This window comes from Lissotriton vulgaris, chromosome 3_1 (genome assembly GCF_964263255.1).
Source record: "Lissotriton vulgaris chromosome 3_1, aLisVul1.2, whole genome shotgun sequence".
In the NCBI taxonomy this organism is placed as follows: Eukaryota; Metazoa; Chordata; class Amphibia; order Caudata; family Salamandridae; genus Lissotriton; species Lissotriton vulgaris.
The window spans coordinates 1245615098-1245633207 of record NC_141689.1 but is presented as its reverse complement, the minus strand read 5'-3'; the positions used below and the strand labels follow the sequence as shown (position 1 = coordinate 1245633207).

The window sequence follows — 18110 nt, the reverse complement described above, 5'->3', positions numbered from 1 at the left end:
TGCCTCAATCATATATCATTTTCAATGCTAAGTTCATTAGCAACCTGTGTAAAACTCCTAAGAGGAATCACTAAGTTTTTGCATGACGGCCAACCATTTGTCACAAAATGCTTGACTTTATACAAAATGGTATCCATAGTTGCACAGTCATTCCACTCCTTTTCAGAAACAGCCAGGTTACATGAATCAATGTCATCTACTAAGGCAACAACACATTCATGCTGATCAATAATCTCATGTCCTGATTCAATAACAGGTGGAAGTCTAGATGGACAGTCAGGTGTAAAGATTTTTCCACCAGGAACATGTTGACTATCAACATTAAATTCCTGTAATTTAGCAATCAACCTAACCAACCTGGATTAGCTTTTCCAGTCGTGGCCCCGACCATCATACAGACAAGTGGTTTGTGGTAGGGGACAAGACCAAAAGGTCTTCCCCATAGAAAATGTTTAAATTTCTCTACAGCCAACACACAGGCTAGAGCCTCTTTTTCAATTATGCTATACTGTACTTCTGCACCTCTTGAAATGAATGAAATGACTTTTTCATTACCATCAACAATCTGTGTGAAAACAGCACCTAATCCTATAGCACTAGCGTCAACAGTAATATAACATTTACCTTGAGGATCAAAAGTGTTAAGACCTGGTGCTTTGGCAATAAGCTTTATCACATTATTAAAAGCTTCATCATGGACATCTGTCCAAATGAACTGAGAACCTTTTTTGAGAAGTTATCTAAGAGGCTCAATAACAAGAGCGTATCCCTTAACAAACTTGGCATAATACTCGCTCAACTCAAGAAAAAAACATAAAGAATCTTTATCTTGTGGTTTACTTGCTTTCTCCAAGGTATTGATAAAATCATCTTTAGGAAAGATACCATAAGGAGTGATTCTATGGCCCAAATCATTGATTTCATCAACCCGAAATTTACATTTGTCTCTGCTCACAGTCATACCTTTGCTGTCTATAATTTGTAAAACTTTCTCTAATATGGTATTGTGCTGCTCACTAGTCTTAGCACAAATTAAAATGTTGTCTTGGAAAGACTGCACCCCCTTCAAACCTTGAAATAAACGTTCTATTAGTTTCTGGAAAACGCTGGCCGCTGAGGCCAGCCCAAATGACATTCTCAAAAATCTATTAAGACCAAATGGATTAATGCAAGCCGTGAGATCTTTTGAAGATTCGTCAAGAGCCACTTGGTGATAAGTAGATTTTAAATCAATTATCGGAAAATAAATTGCACCATTTACAGCAGCTATCATTTCTTGAATTCTTGGTAATGGATATGTATCAACTACAATGTTTTTATTAAGTGACCTAAGGTCCACACATAACCTCAGATCTTGATTTTTATCAAGAGCAATAACAATTGCAGAAACCCACTCAGAGCTGTCAGTGAATTCAATGATACCCTCAGAACACAAAGAGTCTAAATGTGATTTTAGTTTATCCCTTACACTTAAAGGAACCATTCACACTTTATTTTGTATGGGTACAACTCCTTTTTTTAGTTTTATTTTGTGTGTGTAACCTTTTACTTGACCAACCACATTAAAAAAAAACATTTTTGTACTTATTAATAATTATATCCAAAGAAGGTTTCTCTAAAGAGATATCATTGATGGAGATAGCTCTCAGCTGGATTGGACGATCAGACTCTGGACATAAAGTAACCCCCAACTTACCTAAATCATACCACCCAACAATGATTTTACCATAAATAGCTACATAAATCTTAGTGAATATCTTGCGACTTTCAAATTCTAAAGTATCTTCAAAGAAGCCTAACATCTTAAAATCAAAATTGCCAAAAGCTTTGGGATTAATATCAGAAACAGTGACTTTGACATCCACCCAATTTTCTTCAAAGAAAACATCAGACAAAATGGTCACATGTGGCCCTGAATCGGCCATGGCCTCAAAAGCCACTTTGCCAACCAAAACAGTTCCCAAAGGAGCCTTAAAAGGTAAAGTAAGATTATTGATAGAATCATTGAATAAATCATCATAAACAGTAAGAGGAACTTTGGCATATCCTGCTCGACATTTGAAATATTAGTCACACTAGTAATAGAACTTCTCTTAGGTGCTTTGCATACAGACGAAAAATGTCCAATTTTACCACATTTAGTACATTTCATTTTTAGAGCTGGGCAATTAGGAGAGTTTGCCAAGTATAATTTGGATCCACACCTATAACAACTCAGTTTGTAATCTCTAGTTGTTTTGACATTACCCTTATTATAAGGCTGAACAGTGTGAACAGCAAAAGTATTAGTGCTTTTCATTTCTTCAGCAGGAATAATTTTTGAAGATTCAATAGATCTTTCAATTCCTTTGGCTAAATCTTTGACTTCAACTAATGTAGAATTACGACACGCAAGAAGTCTTTCTTGTATTTTTTTTTCCTCACAATTAAATACAAATTGATCTCTAATGGAAAGATAGACATTCGCTCCAAACTCACAGTTTGTAGCTAAAACCCTCAACAGTTTCATCAGATAGCTGTTTCCTCTTTTGAAACGCATGTCTCTCAATCATTACATTAGGTTCATCTTCAAATTGTTTTTCAAGCCTTGCTACTGCCTCCTTAAATACATTCCAACCATCTCCTTCGTCACTTGGAGGCGCTATGGGTACACGGTTTTTGAAAATCTCAATGGCTGCTGGGCCAAGATAACTAAAGAAAATGGCTTTCTTTCTTTCAGCTGAAAATGTTGTAGCATCAATGGCCATTATATAGTTTTCAAAAGTTTCAAACCACTTCTTTCATCGCAATTTGGGTTTTCCTGGTATTTGCTAAAATATTGTGGGTTGGCTACACATTTGAGAAGAAGCCATATCAAATTTGGAAAGAGATAATTTAAATAAATAAATAAAATAAAATGATAAAAGAGTAAAAATCACGGTAGAGATATGTACTTGGCAAGTAGATAAGTGTAAATATCACTGTTGTAGAGATCTGATATAAATATGCACTTGAAAAGTAGAATAGTGTGCATATCACTGTTGTATACCTCCTATATGAATATGTACTTTAAAATAGAAAAGTGTGCATATCACTGTTGTAGAAATCCATAGAGAAGGTATGCACAATTAAAAATAAAATGTACAAAACTGTAGTAAAATCGATGTAATCTGTTACAGTTAAATAATCTTCTCAATAATTTTTTAAAAATTTTAATTAGAAGAAGTGTGCGAATCACTGAACCTGCAAAATTGACAATAAGCTCAAAAAGAAACGAAGCTGGAAAAAATATGCAGTATTAAAACAGCTCGTAAATCAGCAGATGTTCCGTATAGTTTAACTCGGTGAAAGGCAGATCCAATATGGCCGCTACGTTGCATGTGCGCGTCAAAACGTCCTCCAAATATGGCCGCTAATGACGTGTCGCAGTAGCTAGAGCGACAAAGACCAATCGCTCGCTTAGCAGCTGTAGTCAGGCAGACTCATAAGGTCTCTCGCGTAAGGAGCTTAGAGCGCGTAGTCAACATCAAGCGCAAGCAGACTCACGAGCGAGAACAGCTCTCCGTACAAAAATATGTAAATAACAGTACCTCTAAATTCTCAGGATCAAAGCACTGTTGCAGGAGAAACATGGATACACTGAAGATAATCACGCAGCAGTATCCAAGTAAGTACGGAATTAGACCTTCATCAACCAGCAGAAAAATATCAAAACTCGGCACAGTGGGTCAGCACAGCTTCAAAGGAACCTCGTCGCCATTGTAAAGAAGCGAGGGAGTCATAGATAAATGAAATACTTATTTATTTTTGTGCCAGCGATAGACCCACTGGTGCACAAGCTCAAGCGTCCTGTCAGGTCAGCTCCTACCGCTTCTCTGAAATTCAAATCCAAGCTCGTACCTCAGCAAGTTCAATATTACACCAAACAGTTCTAAAATGATGAGACAATACTAAAATGACATCACACATTCTAACTCTATAATGAACAGTAAAGAAAAACATATTTACCACATATTGCTGGGGCATTTGCAGATCATTAAAGGAATCTATGTTTCTGCCTTGGAGTGTTCAAAAGAGAAGGTGGGTGATTTCTTGGTAAACATATCAATATCGCTTATTGATGATGTAGACAAGGTGGCTATAGACTTGCAGATAATAGTTGAAGAAATAAAAGAAGCAATTAAAATGTTGGAGATCAGAAAGGTCAATGGCCTAATGGTCTCCCAATAGACGTATGAAAACATTTAGCTTGCAGGTTATCGTCCTAAAAAGGTACAATGTACCGATATATGAAGGTTCCAAGTCGAAAGAGCTCCACTCAATATTAAATAGAGTTATACACAAACCCGGCAAGCCGGCTGAGTCCTGTGCATCATATAGGCCAATATCGCTCTTGAATGCTGAGACTAAGATACTTGCAGTGCTCTTGGTAAATAGACTGATGCGAGTGGCGGTCAACCTGGTACATCTAGACCAATCTGGATTTATTCCAGGAAGGAGTACACAACTAAATTTATGAAGTCTGTACAGTTAAATGCCACACTCTGAAACATCAGTCGATGGTGGTGTCTCTTGATGTTTCAAATGCCTTTGACTACCTTGATTGGCCCTATCTATTTGTAGTTTAAAGGATGTATTTTGGTTCTGAATACACAAAATGGGTGAAGCTCCTCTATCAGGATCTCCTTGACTGCATAAGGGTGAATGGAGTATGTTCCCACTGTTTAGAGGTACTAAATGACAAGTGGTTAATGATTTGCATTTCCTGACTCTCCACATTTACTCCTCAAATCCATAACCAAGTATTGCAGCAAGGGTGCACTGCGTACTACAAGCAAGAGAAATGGCTTGACCTTCATTTTATGTGCGGTTGAAAAAGCCATTAACTGGTCGCAGTTTGCCTGGCCAGAATGACTACCAGTGATCAAATATTCAGGTACCTTGCAGCAATCCCTGACCACTTGGCAGGAACTACAGCAAGTAACCAAAAGGTTGCCCTCTGTACCTAAAGAGGAGTTTGGAAGTCTGCATGCAGATGGACTTGATGCGACAGAAGGATTTTAATGCCACTTGCATTTTATGCACTCTTTAGTTTGTCGATAGCAGGGGCCATTTAGATAAAGGCACAAATGCAAGAATACATACAACGGGTTTTTTTCAGCCCGTTCCAATGCCTGGGTTTTGACAGCGCAGCTGTCAAACAAACATACTGCTTACAATACAGAGATGGATTTGAGGTGGTCACTTTCAACCATAGGATTTCTCCGAACAAAATCTTTCAGCCATTGGTTTGAGACTTTTCAGGCTCAATCTAATGGAAGACTCATCTGTCACCTACTGCCTATTTGGATGTATCCTTCCACCGCTATCCACATGCTTGCACTAAACTGTATGACGGCGTTCTGTCTGTAGAACTAGTGCTGATTCGGTCCATTACAATGGCTAACCCCCCCCCCCCCCCCCCCCCCCCCCCGGTTTGCCTTGCTATATTTGTTTCCTCTTGTGCCTCTCTCCTTCCAGCATCCAGTCTTTGCTCCTTTCACACACTACTCTCTTGTATCTCCCCTTTAGCAGTCCCTTCTTCGCTTGTGAACTCCTCAATCATCTCAACCGCCAGCCACTAAAACCTCCCACCTGCCCATACTTTTCATTGGAGGACTTGCATCCTTTCGCTTCTCATTCATGGGATTACTTTTTTCCTTCAAGCACTCCATAAAAGTTCATTTGTCTTTTAGTTCTTTCTTTGTATATTGATTCCTCCCCTCAGGTACTGCTCCCTCCAGCACATTTATGTTGCTCCCTCCTCAGCGTAGACCGGCTTTCCCATTTTGGTCTCCATCCATGCTTTGTTTTTTCTACCCCCTGCCCTCACATCAAGTTCCTCCCATGCTACCCCAGCCCACTTCCCATTGCACCCCGTCACTTCCCATTGGCTCTGCTATTGCTGCCCTCCCATCCTGAAGACATGTTCCTTCCACCATTTACTGCTGGGCTGCTCTTTTGTTCATAAAGCAGTTTTGCACAGTAAATTGCCAGTGCAGTCAGCCATCTTGAAATTCTACATAATATCATAAATACGCGCACTTCAGTCCTTAGATGCGCAAATGGTGACTCATTCATTCGCATAGATCATCACACACGCAGACCGAGACCGAATGATGCCACCACCATCAGTGTCATGACTTACTCCAGAATGTGTGCAATCACATCAGCATACTTTTTTTGCTGATGCTGTGCAACACTGACAAATAGTATTGGAAAAGTCATTAGTTCAAAAGGGTGCAAACTACTTACTTTGCCAATGCTGGTTTCATAAAGCGTACAAAAAGACTATGTCTTCAGTATGCGAGACATTTGCTCAAACTAGAACAAGTAGTTCGGGAAAATGCAGCTAGGCACAGAGCAAAGCACAGCCTGTCCCTTTTGTTTCTAGCTTTCCTTGTTGATAGGACAGGTCTGGATCAAAGGGCAAAGTGGAGGAGGCGTTCCATGCTGGAAAAGGTAAGCACCTCGTAACTGGGATTCCAGTCCTCTACCAAGGATACCCAAAGTAGCCCGGGAGACCCCTACAGACCATGCATAACAAAGGATGGGCACACTTCATGACCAACATATCAGTCCTTGTGTTTCATACAGTGGACAAACTGCAGCCTTAGACTGACATACCATATTCCTCAGTACCTCCAAATTAAAAAGAAAATCCGTAGAACACTGTACAATCTTCAACCTCAACACGGTGCCTTGAATGTCCACGCAGTGAAAGACTTTAGAAAAAATCAGGGGCAAAAACGGACTCCACCTTCCATATTTATTTTTAGGTCAGGTAAACACAAAAATTGGATGATATACAATGATCGCTGACAAGGAGCCTCAAAATTTAAAGTTGACATCTGGAGAATTATGTCACAGTAGGTTTAGAACACAATACAACATCAAACAAAGGCATTTCAGAGCTCTTATCGTTGATGATGTAAAATTAAATGGCCAATAAAACACCGTAGCTTGTCATCCCACCGGGCTCCACAGCTGCCCTAGCTTTAAGAATATTATTGAGACACTGTGTCAAAATAATGGTGAAGGTTTGGGTATCTACGAACCAGAGACCAGTCAATGGAACTGTAAATAAATGCAATGATTGGCACCTCTAAGCACCAGTTCAAGGTACTGTGGGAATATATCCCATGTATCCCATAAAGCAAAAGCTTACCTCAGCCCCAGACGACCCTCTCCTAAACTGTGCCACACCATTCCAGACAGGACAACAAATACGACAATCCACAGGCAAACCAAGCACACTTATTCAGCTCCCTTGGAATTAAATCTTTATACCCTGCTGCTCTGCAAAAAACCTTTTACTGCCAAACCCCACCCTTCAAACTACCTATGCAAAACGTTCCAAACTAAGCTCAAGGACACTTTCTTGAGGCAATATCATGACACCCGCTGAAGATTACACCAGCTTTGCGACATCCACCCTGCCCTACTACAAAGACCCTGTTCAACTCCAAATGCACATGAATGCTGATCATTTCTTGCACAACTGCCAGCCTGGCTTCATATCACGCTGCAGCACAAATGCATCGTAAATTATGTTCTGTTGGATATGTACTATTGAAGAAGGAGTCCACATTCAGAAGACATATGCCTTTATGTAGTACTTCAACACTACAGATAAAAAAGTAAAAAAGTAAAGGAAAGGGAAAACATAGAGGAAGGGAAATGTGCAGCCAGGTATGCCCAGACGTGGGTCCTGGGCTCACTGTGCCACTGGAATCAAGCTATCCTAGCTGAAGAGGGGTGAAACCCCGAAACCGGTCCTAGGATGTTGGTTTACGGTCCAGGGTGGACCTGGCTTGGCAGTTCGGGCTGGACTGTTCCCATGAGGCGCAGGGTCAAGACTGATTTGCATATGGCCAGGTCTAAACTGGGGTGGCATGATGAGCAAAGGAATGATGGATTTAACCCAGATCTCTTGACCGGGGGTGAATGTTTTGATTTGGTCTGCATTCCGTCCATCAATTGTGTGTCATGGAATCAAGCTATCCTGGCTGAAGAGGGGTGAAACCCCAAAATCGGTCCTAGGATGCTTTTTTACTGTCCAGGGTGGACCTCGCTTTGCAGTTCGGGCTGGACTGTTCCCATGAGGCACAGGGACAAGACTGATTTGCATATGACCAGGTGTAAACTGGGGTGGCATGGTGAGCAAAAGAATGATGGATTTAACCTAGATCTATTGACTGGGGGTGAGTGTTTTGATTTCTTCTGCATTCCGTCCATCAATTGTGTGTCTTTTGCAACAACAGAAGACAGCACAAGTTGACAGGTAAGCAGAGCTTTATTACTTATCATCAAATCCAACAGCAATGGCCTCCAACTGCCACACCACAGAGTTCTTCCAGTTGGCAGGGTTCTCTGCCCACATTCTATAACTGACCTCATCACACATGAGGGTCTACGCTTCACTTCTCCCTCTCATACAAATTGTACAATGATACAAAATGAACGATGTCCCAATGCCCACCCCGAACACTCTAAAAAACACCCCAAACAGAAACATTACAAAAAAGATAAGTGATCGTATTGTCACCCTTGAGAATAAAAATAATTGCATGTTAAACAAAAATAAAACATGAACTTACCACAAATCTTACACAACAAAATCCTTGAGATAAGCAGGTCTCCTGGTCCTCCTAACACTCCTGTGAGATGTTGGAGCACAACTGTAAGAATCCTGTAAGCCAAAATCCTCCACCCTACTTCCAACCTGCTGTGGTTCAGATGATGTGGAGAAGGGAAGATCATGTGGCTGCCTAAGAACAGCATCCCTGCTCTTGTTCCATATGCGCCCATCATGCGTCTTGCAACTGGCAAGAGTGAATGGTTTGGATTGGAAGAAAGAGTTGTCGAAAAGGTTGGCTGGCTATCGTTTCTCCCTGCATGGCTCCAGAGGCAAATCCCCTTTTGAATTGTTCAAGGGAAGATCTCCTTCAACAAGCATGTTTTCTGGTTGGATGTTCTGGAACAAAGGCTGTGTTGACAATACAGAGAGAGATTTGAGGCAGAAAGAGAATACTGCTCAAAATAAAAGGAAGGAAAACTTTGACACTAGTAAGAGTGTGAGGAATGTGGAGTTTGGTGTGGGTGATTTTGTGAAAGTTAGAGCACCTAAAGGGTGTTCAGATTGGTCTAAGTTTACAAGGAAGCTGCATGGGATCAAATGGAGCGGAGTGAGTCAGCGAAAAAGAATAAGTATGTTTGCAAAATACAGTTTCTTGGAAGTAAAATTAAAACAAAACAAAATAAGTATTGGTGAGAAGCGAAAGTCAAATCATAAATGCTCAATTCAATACTTCAATTCGACAAATCAGTTTTGACAAAACAGTAACTGCTGGTTTATTTGAAGCAACTCCAATATTGTGCCATGCCACTTTAATTTTGGAAGCTAAAATAGAGCTGAAGGGCGAAAAGACGTTCTTCCGTGCTCCCTTCACCTGTAATCATACATCTGTGAAACTTGTGAAGCGATTAGGCTGAGAAACGGGCTCTAGCTTTCCTGAAAGTGGCGCATTGCAAACCAGCCTCCTGCCGTGTCTGACGCATGCACAGCGCCCTCTGGAAAACCAATGGAGCTAGAGGTGAAAAGACGTTCCTTTGCGCTCTCTCGTTGGACGGCTAATGGAATAATCAACCCGAGCTAGAGGGTGACATGACGTTCCTCTGAGCTACGGCTAAGATGACAGTACGCAACTGATTTCAGCCACCAAGGGCAACTGCGCAGCCATTTGGTTGATAGCACAGACCACACAGAGCTCAACGGCTACCCAGGCCAGAGCTTTGCTCCACAGCAAAACACTGTAAAGTCTCTGTAGATCGGAGACCACCTCAACAACGCTCACCTGGATCCGCACACCGAAGACAGTCAGTTCCAACCACTCCACTTGGGTCAGCACTCAAGTTGAACAGCTCAATGTCACCACACCAAAAAAGACACACCAAAAACGATAGGGGAAAATTGGTGGGACCTTTCTCTATTAACGATAAAAGGGTATTCAGCCAATCAAATCCATTTATTTCAGTGTCACATCAGAGTCGCGATGGTGTTGTGCTCACGTCGCGATGACGTCGAAGATCCACACAAAGTTTTAAAACCACCCTCAAAAGGTCTTTCCTCAATAATTACACAACTTTTTTGTTTTTAATAAACCTCATACTTTGAACAAAATATTTGAAGTGTGTAAGGATGTCTTTACTACAGCTAAAAATATGCTGGAGTCACGTCCCCGCTCTGGCTCCAGGAATACGTGCTGACAAAGATCACGATTCCGCAAAATGAGTTAAGATGACCGTTAACATGTTTTTTCTCAATAATTATACTACTTTTGTGACTTTATTACTAAATCTCTTAATTTGAACAAAACCTATAAAGTGTGTAATTATGACTTTACTACAGCCAAAAATATGCCAGTGTCACGTCCACACCGCGGTTCCGGAAATAAATGTGGGAACTGGTCGCAAAGGCATTGCAACTCCGCCAAATGTTTAAAAATGACCCTTAAAAAAAACCTCCATATTTATACTATTTTTATTACTTTATTAGCAGATCACTTACTTTAAACAAAACATTAAAACACTATATATATCTCTTTCAATTAGGCTACAAGAAAATCATGCAGGAATCACAACCCCTCCATGGATACAGTTGCGATCGGTCTGCAACTCCACAAAATTTAAAATATATATATATATATATATATATATATATATATATATATATATATATATATATATATATATATATTTAATAAGTAACACACTATTGAAGAAACCACACAAGCACTCTAATAAACCAGAGATTTTTTTTTTAAAACTAAACTCCACAGAGATGCTAAACTTAGAAAATACAATTATAAAGAAACCTTCGAAATTCACAGAAAATAACAAAGATTACAGGAATGTTATCGATTGGAAATAGATTTTTTTTTTTACTTAGAAATTCACTGAAAAAAAACACAGGTTACAGGGACTTGATAGTTAGGTTCAGATTTCACACGTACAAAACCATAGAAATTCAGCAGTTATAGTTACCTGAGCTAACTATAACTTACGCCCCTGCAATGCACTGTTTATGACTTCATATATCAACGGCCACATGCATCAACCTATTTAGGAAGTGCAAACGGTGCGAATCGCAAAATTCGGCCGTTTGCGATTCCTAAATAGGTTTTGGGATGCATCAAGCATTTTTGGAAAAATCGCTATTTTTAGCGAATTCCAAAAATGCGATTGCTTTTAAGGAATTGCAAATTTGCGATTCCTTAAAAGCAATGCATGATTAATTTTAAAATTGCGAATTCGCAATTAGGGGGTGCAAATTACCACGAGGTTGAACCTCGTGGTAATTTGCGAAAATGTGTTAAAATGCTCTAATTTGCATTTCAAAACACTGTCATGTTACAGACACACATGTCCTTAGGACATGTGTGTTTGAAACATGCACTTCAAAATACATTTCAGGGGTGCAGGGGGGGTCCTTTGGACCACCCCTGCACCCATGGAACGCATCAACATTTTGCGAATTCTAATTTGCGAATTCGCAATTCCCCTTGATTCCTATGGGCCTTTTGGCCCATAGGAATCAATGGGAATTGCGAAATCGCAAATTGGAATTCGCATAATATTTGCGATTCGGTAAAAATTGCGATTTTTACCGAATCGCAAATTTTATGCACTTTCAATCATGCATCCCGTTTTGCGATTCCTTATTTGCGATTCCCTAAAAATCGCAAATAAGGAATCGCAAAACCGGACTTTGATGCATGTGGCCGCTAATCACTCATGACATGGTCAGTGACATCACTGATGACATCATCAACAGAGTGTCTCAGGCACTCACTCACACTCCTATACAACCTCTCATACAACCATTTACACATCCGCACAACCACTCGCATACACATTCTCAGACCCATAGAAGTAATCACGCAACCACTAACTCACCCATAGAGCCACTCACACACCTACTCACTACAGCCTTTCCTTTGATACTCCATGTACCCCTAAAAGATTGTCACATAGTTTACTACAAAAACTCCTCTCACTTTGCAGTCAAAGAAAGAAAAGTAAACACTAATCTGCACATTAAAAGAATAAGCAGACACTGCTTGACATCGGACCTTTGTCTTTGAAGCGCAGATAATGCGACAAGATAAATACAAAATGTAAAGTCATTTTTATTAATTGCTCTGTCACGACCCATCAGAAATCGGCTGGTGACCCACTAGTGGTCGCGACCCACAGTTTAAGAAACGCTGGCTTAGGTATTAGAAATAGGGATGGAACTTCCTAAAAGTGTGCAATAGATCTTACATTGACATAGCTCACTAGTGGCTTTTAATAGTGCCTTGGATAAAGAAAACCAACCATTTGACATCTTTCAAACTTCCTGAATCACATCACAATCCTCAATGATATGTGTTTTGCATGAAATGTAGCCTGGATCAGACATAACTGGGAAGAAATGTAATATTAGCAGTGATTCATAGTTCATGAACGTAGAGCCATCATCTTTTTAATTTCTTAGAATTTAAATGGTAAAACTGAATGTCGACCATATTTGATATTGGACCCACTGTGTGATCACCACAGACCAGCGAAATCGAAGACCCTACTGCTAGGATAATATTAAATGAAGGACATAATCACAGCACATCTTTCAACCCTTCCAGCGATTACAATCAAGAGCAGTACTACATAGAGGTTTGTTATAACGGGACATCCTCTTCCCAAAACCAGATTGCTATTCTTATAGTTGAGCACAAGCAGCAGGCTCCCTGGCATAGGCAAAGCAATTAATGGCGAGACACCGCAGATGATACTGCTTTATAGAACAAAGTAAATTCCCAACGATGCGACTACCTGAGGATAAGATGTACCATTTACCTGAGATGAGAATAACGTCATAGTCTCAATACGAGAAATACAACTACATAGGAGCAACACGGAGTAATGGCCACCCCCTTCAAATTTCACCAATGTCTATGCTTACCATTTTAAAAGAATCTCCAAATGTGAATGATCCTTCTAACCATTGCTGAAACCTAATGTTATGTTCTCTTGTTATATTTTCCTCTCTTCCTTTTTTTAATAACTGCCAACAACCACTTTAACAGACAATATGTATTAACATTCGATACATTGAATGTTTGCCTGATTGTTATCACTTGAAACTTACAAAAACTGCTATGTGTGAAGCGCTCAGCCACCCACTGGGTCTTGTTTACGCTATATAAAAAACACTAACAAATAAATATCTGCAATGTGCTGTGAAGGAAGCATGGGGCTTGCCATCCAAGTCTAACAATGTAGGAAGACTTCCATAGTGACAGGATACTTGACTAGTAATTGCATGATTACTTATGCAGTCTGAGATAAATACCAGTAGACGTATTCTATGAGAATGCTATTCAATGCAACATGTCACTGTGAATGCAAAATGTCAATAAAAATAAGTTACAAAAAAAAATTAAAATCCAAGTCTAACACTGTAATGGTACCATCGGTCTTTAAACGTACCCGAGTGGGGGTCAAGGCCGCTTTCATCAACTTCTGCACCAAACTGCTCAAGCAGTATTACTCCAGTTTTTTCTTTTCTCGAAACCAACCCAGTTGTGTGAAATGGCAAACCTTTGTAACAAGAGAAAAAAACTGTTATAAAGTACAGAAAGCCTTAATACATTTAAAACATTGGAAATTAATATTATTAAAAAACATCATTCATCTCAACAAAAGACAATGTTTAGAACAATCTCAGTGGAATTGTGAATATTGACCATGTATAGGGCAGAGGGGGTGGAATTGGTAAAAATTTGCACTTACAATTGTTTTTTTAGACAGTGAGCAAAATATATGCATTTTTTTCAACTGTCAGCAGGTGTACATTCCTGCAACTCAAGACATTAATGCTGTCACGTTGTGCTACATAACCTCTTAAATGCTGCGCCTATACCAGCGGCCGACGGCACCACTACCTCGGGAGTGCTGCCGTCGGCCGTTGGACGTTCCAACTGCGCCTGCGCAATGGAACGTTCAGCACTGGAGCTGGACGTTCCAAAGCAGCTAAGGTGTTAAATAAATAAGCAGTCTAGGAAATGTATCAGAAGAGACAAGACCCTATAAAAGACTAGGTAAATAGAAGTTCAAAGATTTCCTAAGTTTGAGATGGGGGATATGATTATAGGATAACTTCAGTTTTTGAAGATAGGCATGGCAGTGATTAATTATCATCAGCGTAGGTTAACCTTCTCAACCTTATCTTCTCAAATCATTTACATCTATGGCCTGTGTACGCCACATGTTGGTTAGGGAAGACTAGGTCTGCAGAGCAAAAAGCAACTCACTAATAAGAGCAGGGGTTAGTGAAGAGATCCCAAGATGTTCAATCGAAAACCTACATACACACAAAAGCAAGGAGAGAGGGATTTAACGCATTCGCTGCTCATGAGTACACTGGTCGTGTGCTTATGACCAGCTAAGCTGAGCTCGTCATGAAATAATGTATTTCAAGGCTCTCCAGCACAGGAGGGGAAATGCCTTAGCAGTCATGTGGTTAAATATATTACATCCTCCCTAAGAAATAGGCATTGCACAAAAAAAATATAGAAAGCTATTATTTACCTTCAGTGTGTGTTTTGTGAGATTCCTTGAAAAAAGTACATTCATTACTTTATAAGAAAATAAAAAACCTCACTCACAATGTGGCATGCTCCATCATTGGCTTTACATTTCAACAATGTCTGTGTCTGGATGGACTCTAGAACCTAGGGTCTTATTACGATGTTGAGGGACCCGCCACTGACAGCCCGTTGGTGGCTGGCACACGGACATTCAGCATAGCGGTCCGACCGCCGTATTACGATGCAGTTGGTCAACCGCAGCGGACGGAGAGACCGCCACTGCCTCCTAATACCATGTAAAGCAGACGCAATTGGACTTTGGGGGAACCTAGCAGGGCCAAGTTTCCTGTGGGCCTCCACAATGGGCCCAGGGGAAATATGTGGTGCCCCCAAACACCCATGAACCATGTGGCAGGCACAATGTGCATGGATCTTTGAAAACAGCTCTTTTGCATTGTGGCTTGTGCGGAGGACCTTTTCTATGGGCGCAGCACAGCCAAAATACAAAAGAGCAGCTTTCTGACCGCCTGCATGGCGGTCGCATTGTAATCAGGCAGTGGAATACTACTGTAGTTGGTCAGACACCTGCCCTATACGATGGTGGTTGGACTGCCATCCCAATGAGGTGCTTAGTGTCACAAGGCAAAGCAAACACTGACTTCTGCACCTGCACTGAGGCTGCATGATGACATTCAACTCTTCACATTATACTGTGATGAATGATAAAAGGGCTCACTCTTGAGTATTGGAGCAGGATCATGTGGATCAGAAGAAGCCATTTACTTATTATTCCTCTGCTCCTGACCCAGTGGAGGTAGAACTCCTGCCTTGCCAGCATTCTGTGCTTCACCAGTGCATCTTGTAGAAACACCAAAAAACACTGGTGTGGGTTCCCCTCTCATTGTGGCTGCACCCCCACTCTTTAATTGTCCTCCTGCTCAACGCAAAAACACAACACTGTTCAATTGCCTGACTGACCAATACAAGAATTTTTGTTTCCAGCTTGGTGTCCAGCTTTGAACCCAGCCTCTTTGATGCCCACCTCTCAGGAGAGGGAACTACATGACTGCCTGTTACCATCAAATGCCTGACCAAACTTTGCATGGACCTGTATGATGTGGCAATACGAGAAGTGAACTTGTTAATCTGGAAGATGATTTGTGTATCAGATATGATGTTGGAACCCTTGTAGCTGGAAATGTTGCACGTAGTCAACATGAAGTTGTAAGTCAACATTTATCACAAGTGTACTCGATCCAGGTGGTATGTTGCTCCAACGCGTGTTGCTGTGTCTACAGAATACACATACGCATTTGGAGTGACCCATGACCTTGATATGGCTTTAGTAAAGGGTTCCTCACTTCTTCTGGAAATCCCATAAAAAGTGGCATATATTTTGGAAATCTACTAGACACCTTTGTGTTGTCTTTCAAAAATTGCTGTTGTCAAATGTGCTGCTCATGCGTCTCTGCAAGATGAAGTGTCTTAGGGATATGAAATTGCCGAACAAGGTCCTAAGAAAGCTGTCCCATCTTCTACTGAAATATTGCTCCTATTCATATATGCTTGTGCAAAATGACAATGGACTGGGATGTTGCTCGAGTGATTGCTAGTGACTGAGATTAATTCTAGTATTCCATCCATCACTTTTTTGTATACATTAATGTGTTACTCCAAGTAAGATGGGTATGCTAAAATGTGGGTCCCGTGCACACTCTCAGTGGAACCAAGCTATACCTGGCTGACGAGACCTAACTAGGGCAAAAGCTGTCCTGTGTTGACTGTCATCCGGTTCTGAAAGGACCTGGCCTGGCATTTCAGGCTGGACTGCTCCCATTGGAGGAGGTTCAAGACAGATTTGCATATGGCTGGGTCCAAAGTAAGCTGGCACAGTGTGAAAAATAATGATGGAAAGTGATGCATCCCCAAGTGATCACCAGTGGCTGATATTAATTCAAGCATTCCATCCATTATTTTTACGTAAACTTCAGAGCATATGTACTGTCACCACCAAATGAATTACCGATAAACTCTGTTGTTCCTTTCCACTTGTGATCGTTTATAATTTCCATCAACAAGTGAATAATGTCTTAATGTAACTTTGAATGACATTAAAGTTGTTCTCTTTCTTAAATCGGCAGGAATTTAGCTTTGCATACACCTGCTTCTGCAAACAGAATTCTATGGATGTATGCACTAAAGTGACTCTTCAATTTATCCTTGCTCCAATTGTCAACCTATTTGCTGAGAGGGTGCGCAGGGGCTTTCAAATACAGTACCACAACCATAATTCCAAAGCGTTCTTATGCTTGGTCATCAGTTTCCAGTTGCTTGGAATTAGAAGGAGTCTGAGGAAGATCTACTTAAGTAAACATTTCCTTACAGAGCCTTCTAGCAGCATATTCCTAACCTTGGAATTATAGCCAGGCATCAGACTGGATCTGGTAAATTTTCATGAGCAGTACACCTGAGAGCCGGTTGTTGACTTTGATCGGGTCCGCGTTGGGTCGTCCTTTGCACTGGATATGACGTGCATGGTGCCTATATAGGTACCACCACAGCGAGCTGACTTCCGTTCTTTTCTTTCCGTGCCAATCAGCGCAGATCTGAGGAGAGTTACCCCTTCGTTTTTTTTTACTAAACCTTTTTCAAATTTTGCCGAAGTGTTTTTTTAGATCTTCTTCTGGTGTGGCAGGGATGTCATCTGATGTTGGACTTGCATCTTGTATGCCTATGGTGCCTCAACTGTGACCACGATCCGAATGGCAGCAGCATGAACCCGAAGGTCTTGAGGGAGCGATTACTCAAACTCCTGGAATCTCGAAGTGCCGTGACGATCTCGATCAAGAGGAAGGTCTCGGGAGCAGTCGCACCGTGCAAAATCTTCATCACACTCGAAGTCGTCGGGCCACTCTGGTAAGTTTTATTGTAAGAAGAGGAGCAAGAAGTTGAATAGGTCTTTTATTTCACCTAGTCCATCGGCCAACGTGATAAGGGAGCGTCGGCATTAGAGAAATGGCTCTGTGATTGAGCTAGTGCCTGGGTTGGCTTAACACTTACCTGAGGGTAACGGGTGGAACCCCTGATCAACTTAAGGAGATTTTGTGCACCTCATTTTTTTTTTTAATAACTTAATTTTTTTGTTAGTCAAATAACTTGTCATGCAATGTTCCAGAATTAAGACTGCCACAGCATCATAGAGTCATCATCCACAATATTAATAACATGTTGACATAACACCAACTAGACCAGTGATATTAAGAAAGAACAGATCACAATAGCGTCCTTGGCTCTACCCCGTACATAATGTAAACATAAATGATAATTCACTCCCGACAATCATATCTCCTGCCTCCCACCGCCCAGACTAGACTTCTTAATATGGTGAGATTGTTGCTACGTATGTTGGAACCTGAACCTAATAACTTAGGCCGGGTCACCCCACACCCGCTGGGGCTA

At 40.9% G+C, this 18110-nt stretch overlaps 1 protein-coding gene across 2 annotated transcripts in view; it reads right to left on the bottom strand.

Annotated features, from left to right (window-relative positions):
* Window positions 1–18110, bottom strand: part of LOC147727734 (uncharacterized) — a 199320-nt gene that overhangs the window by 114494 nt on the left and 66716 nt on the right. For both annotated transcript variants that reach the window (XM_086961733.1, XM_086961732.1), the window contains one exon: window positions 13552–13662. In XM_086961733.1, the coding sequence (XP_086817859.1) occupies window positions 13552–13662 (111 nt within the window). The remainder of the gene's footprint in view (window positions 1–13551; window positions 13663–18110) is intronic.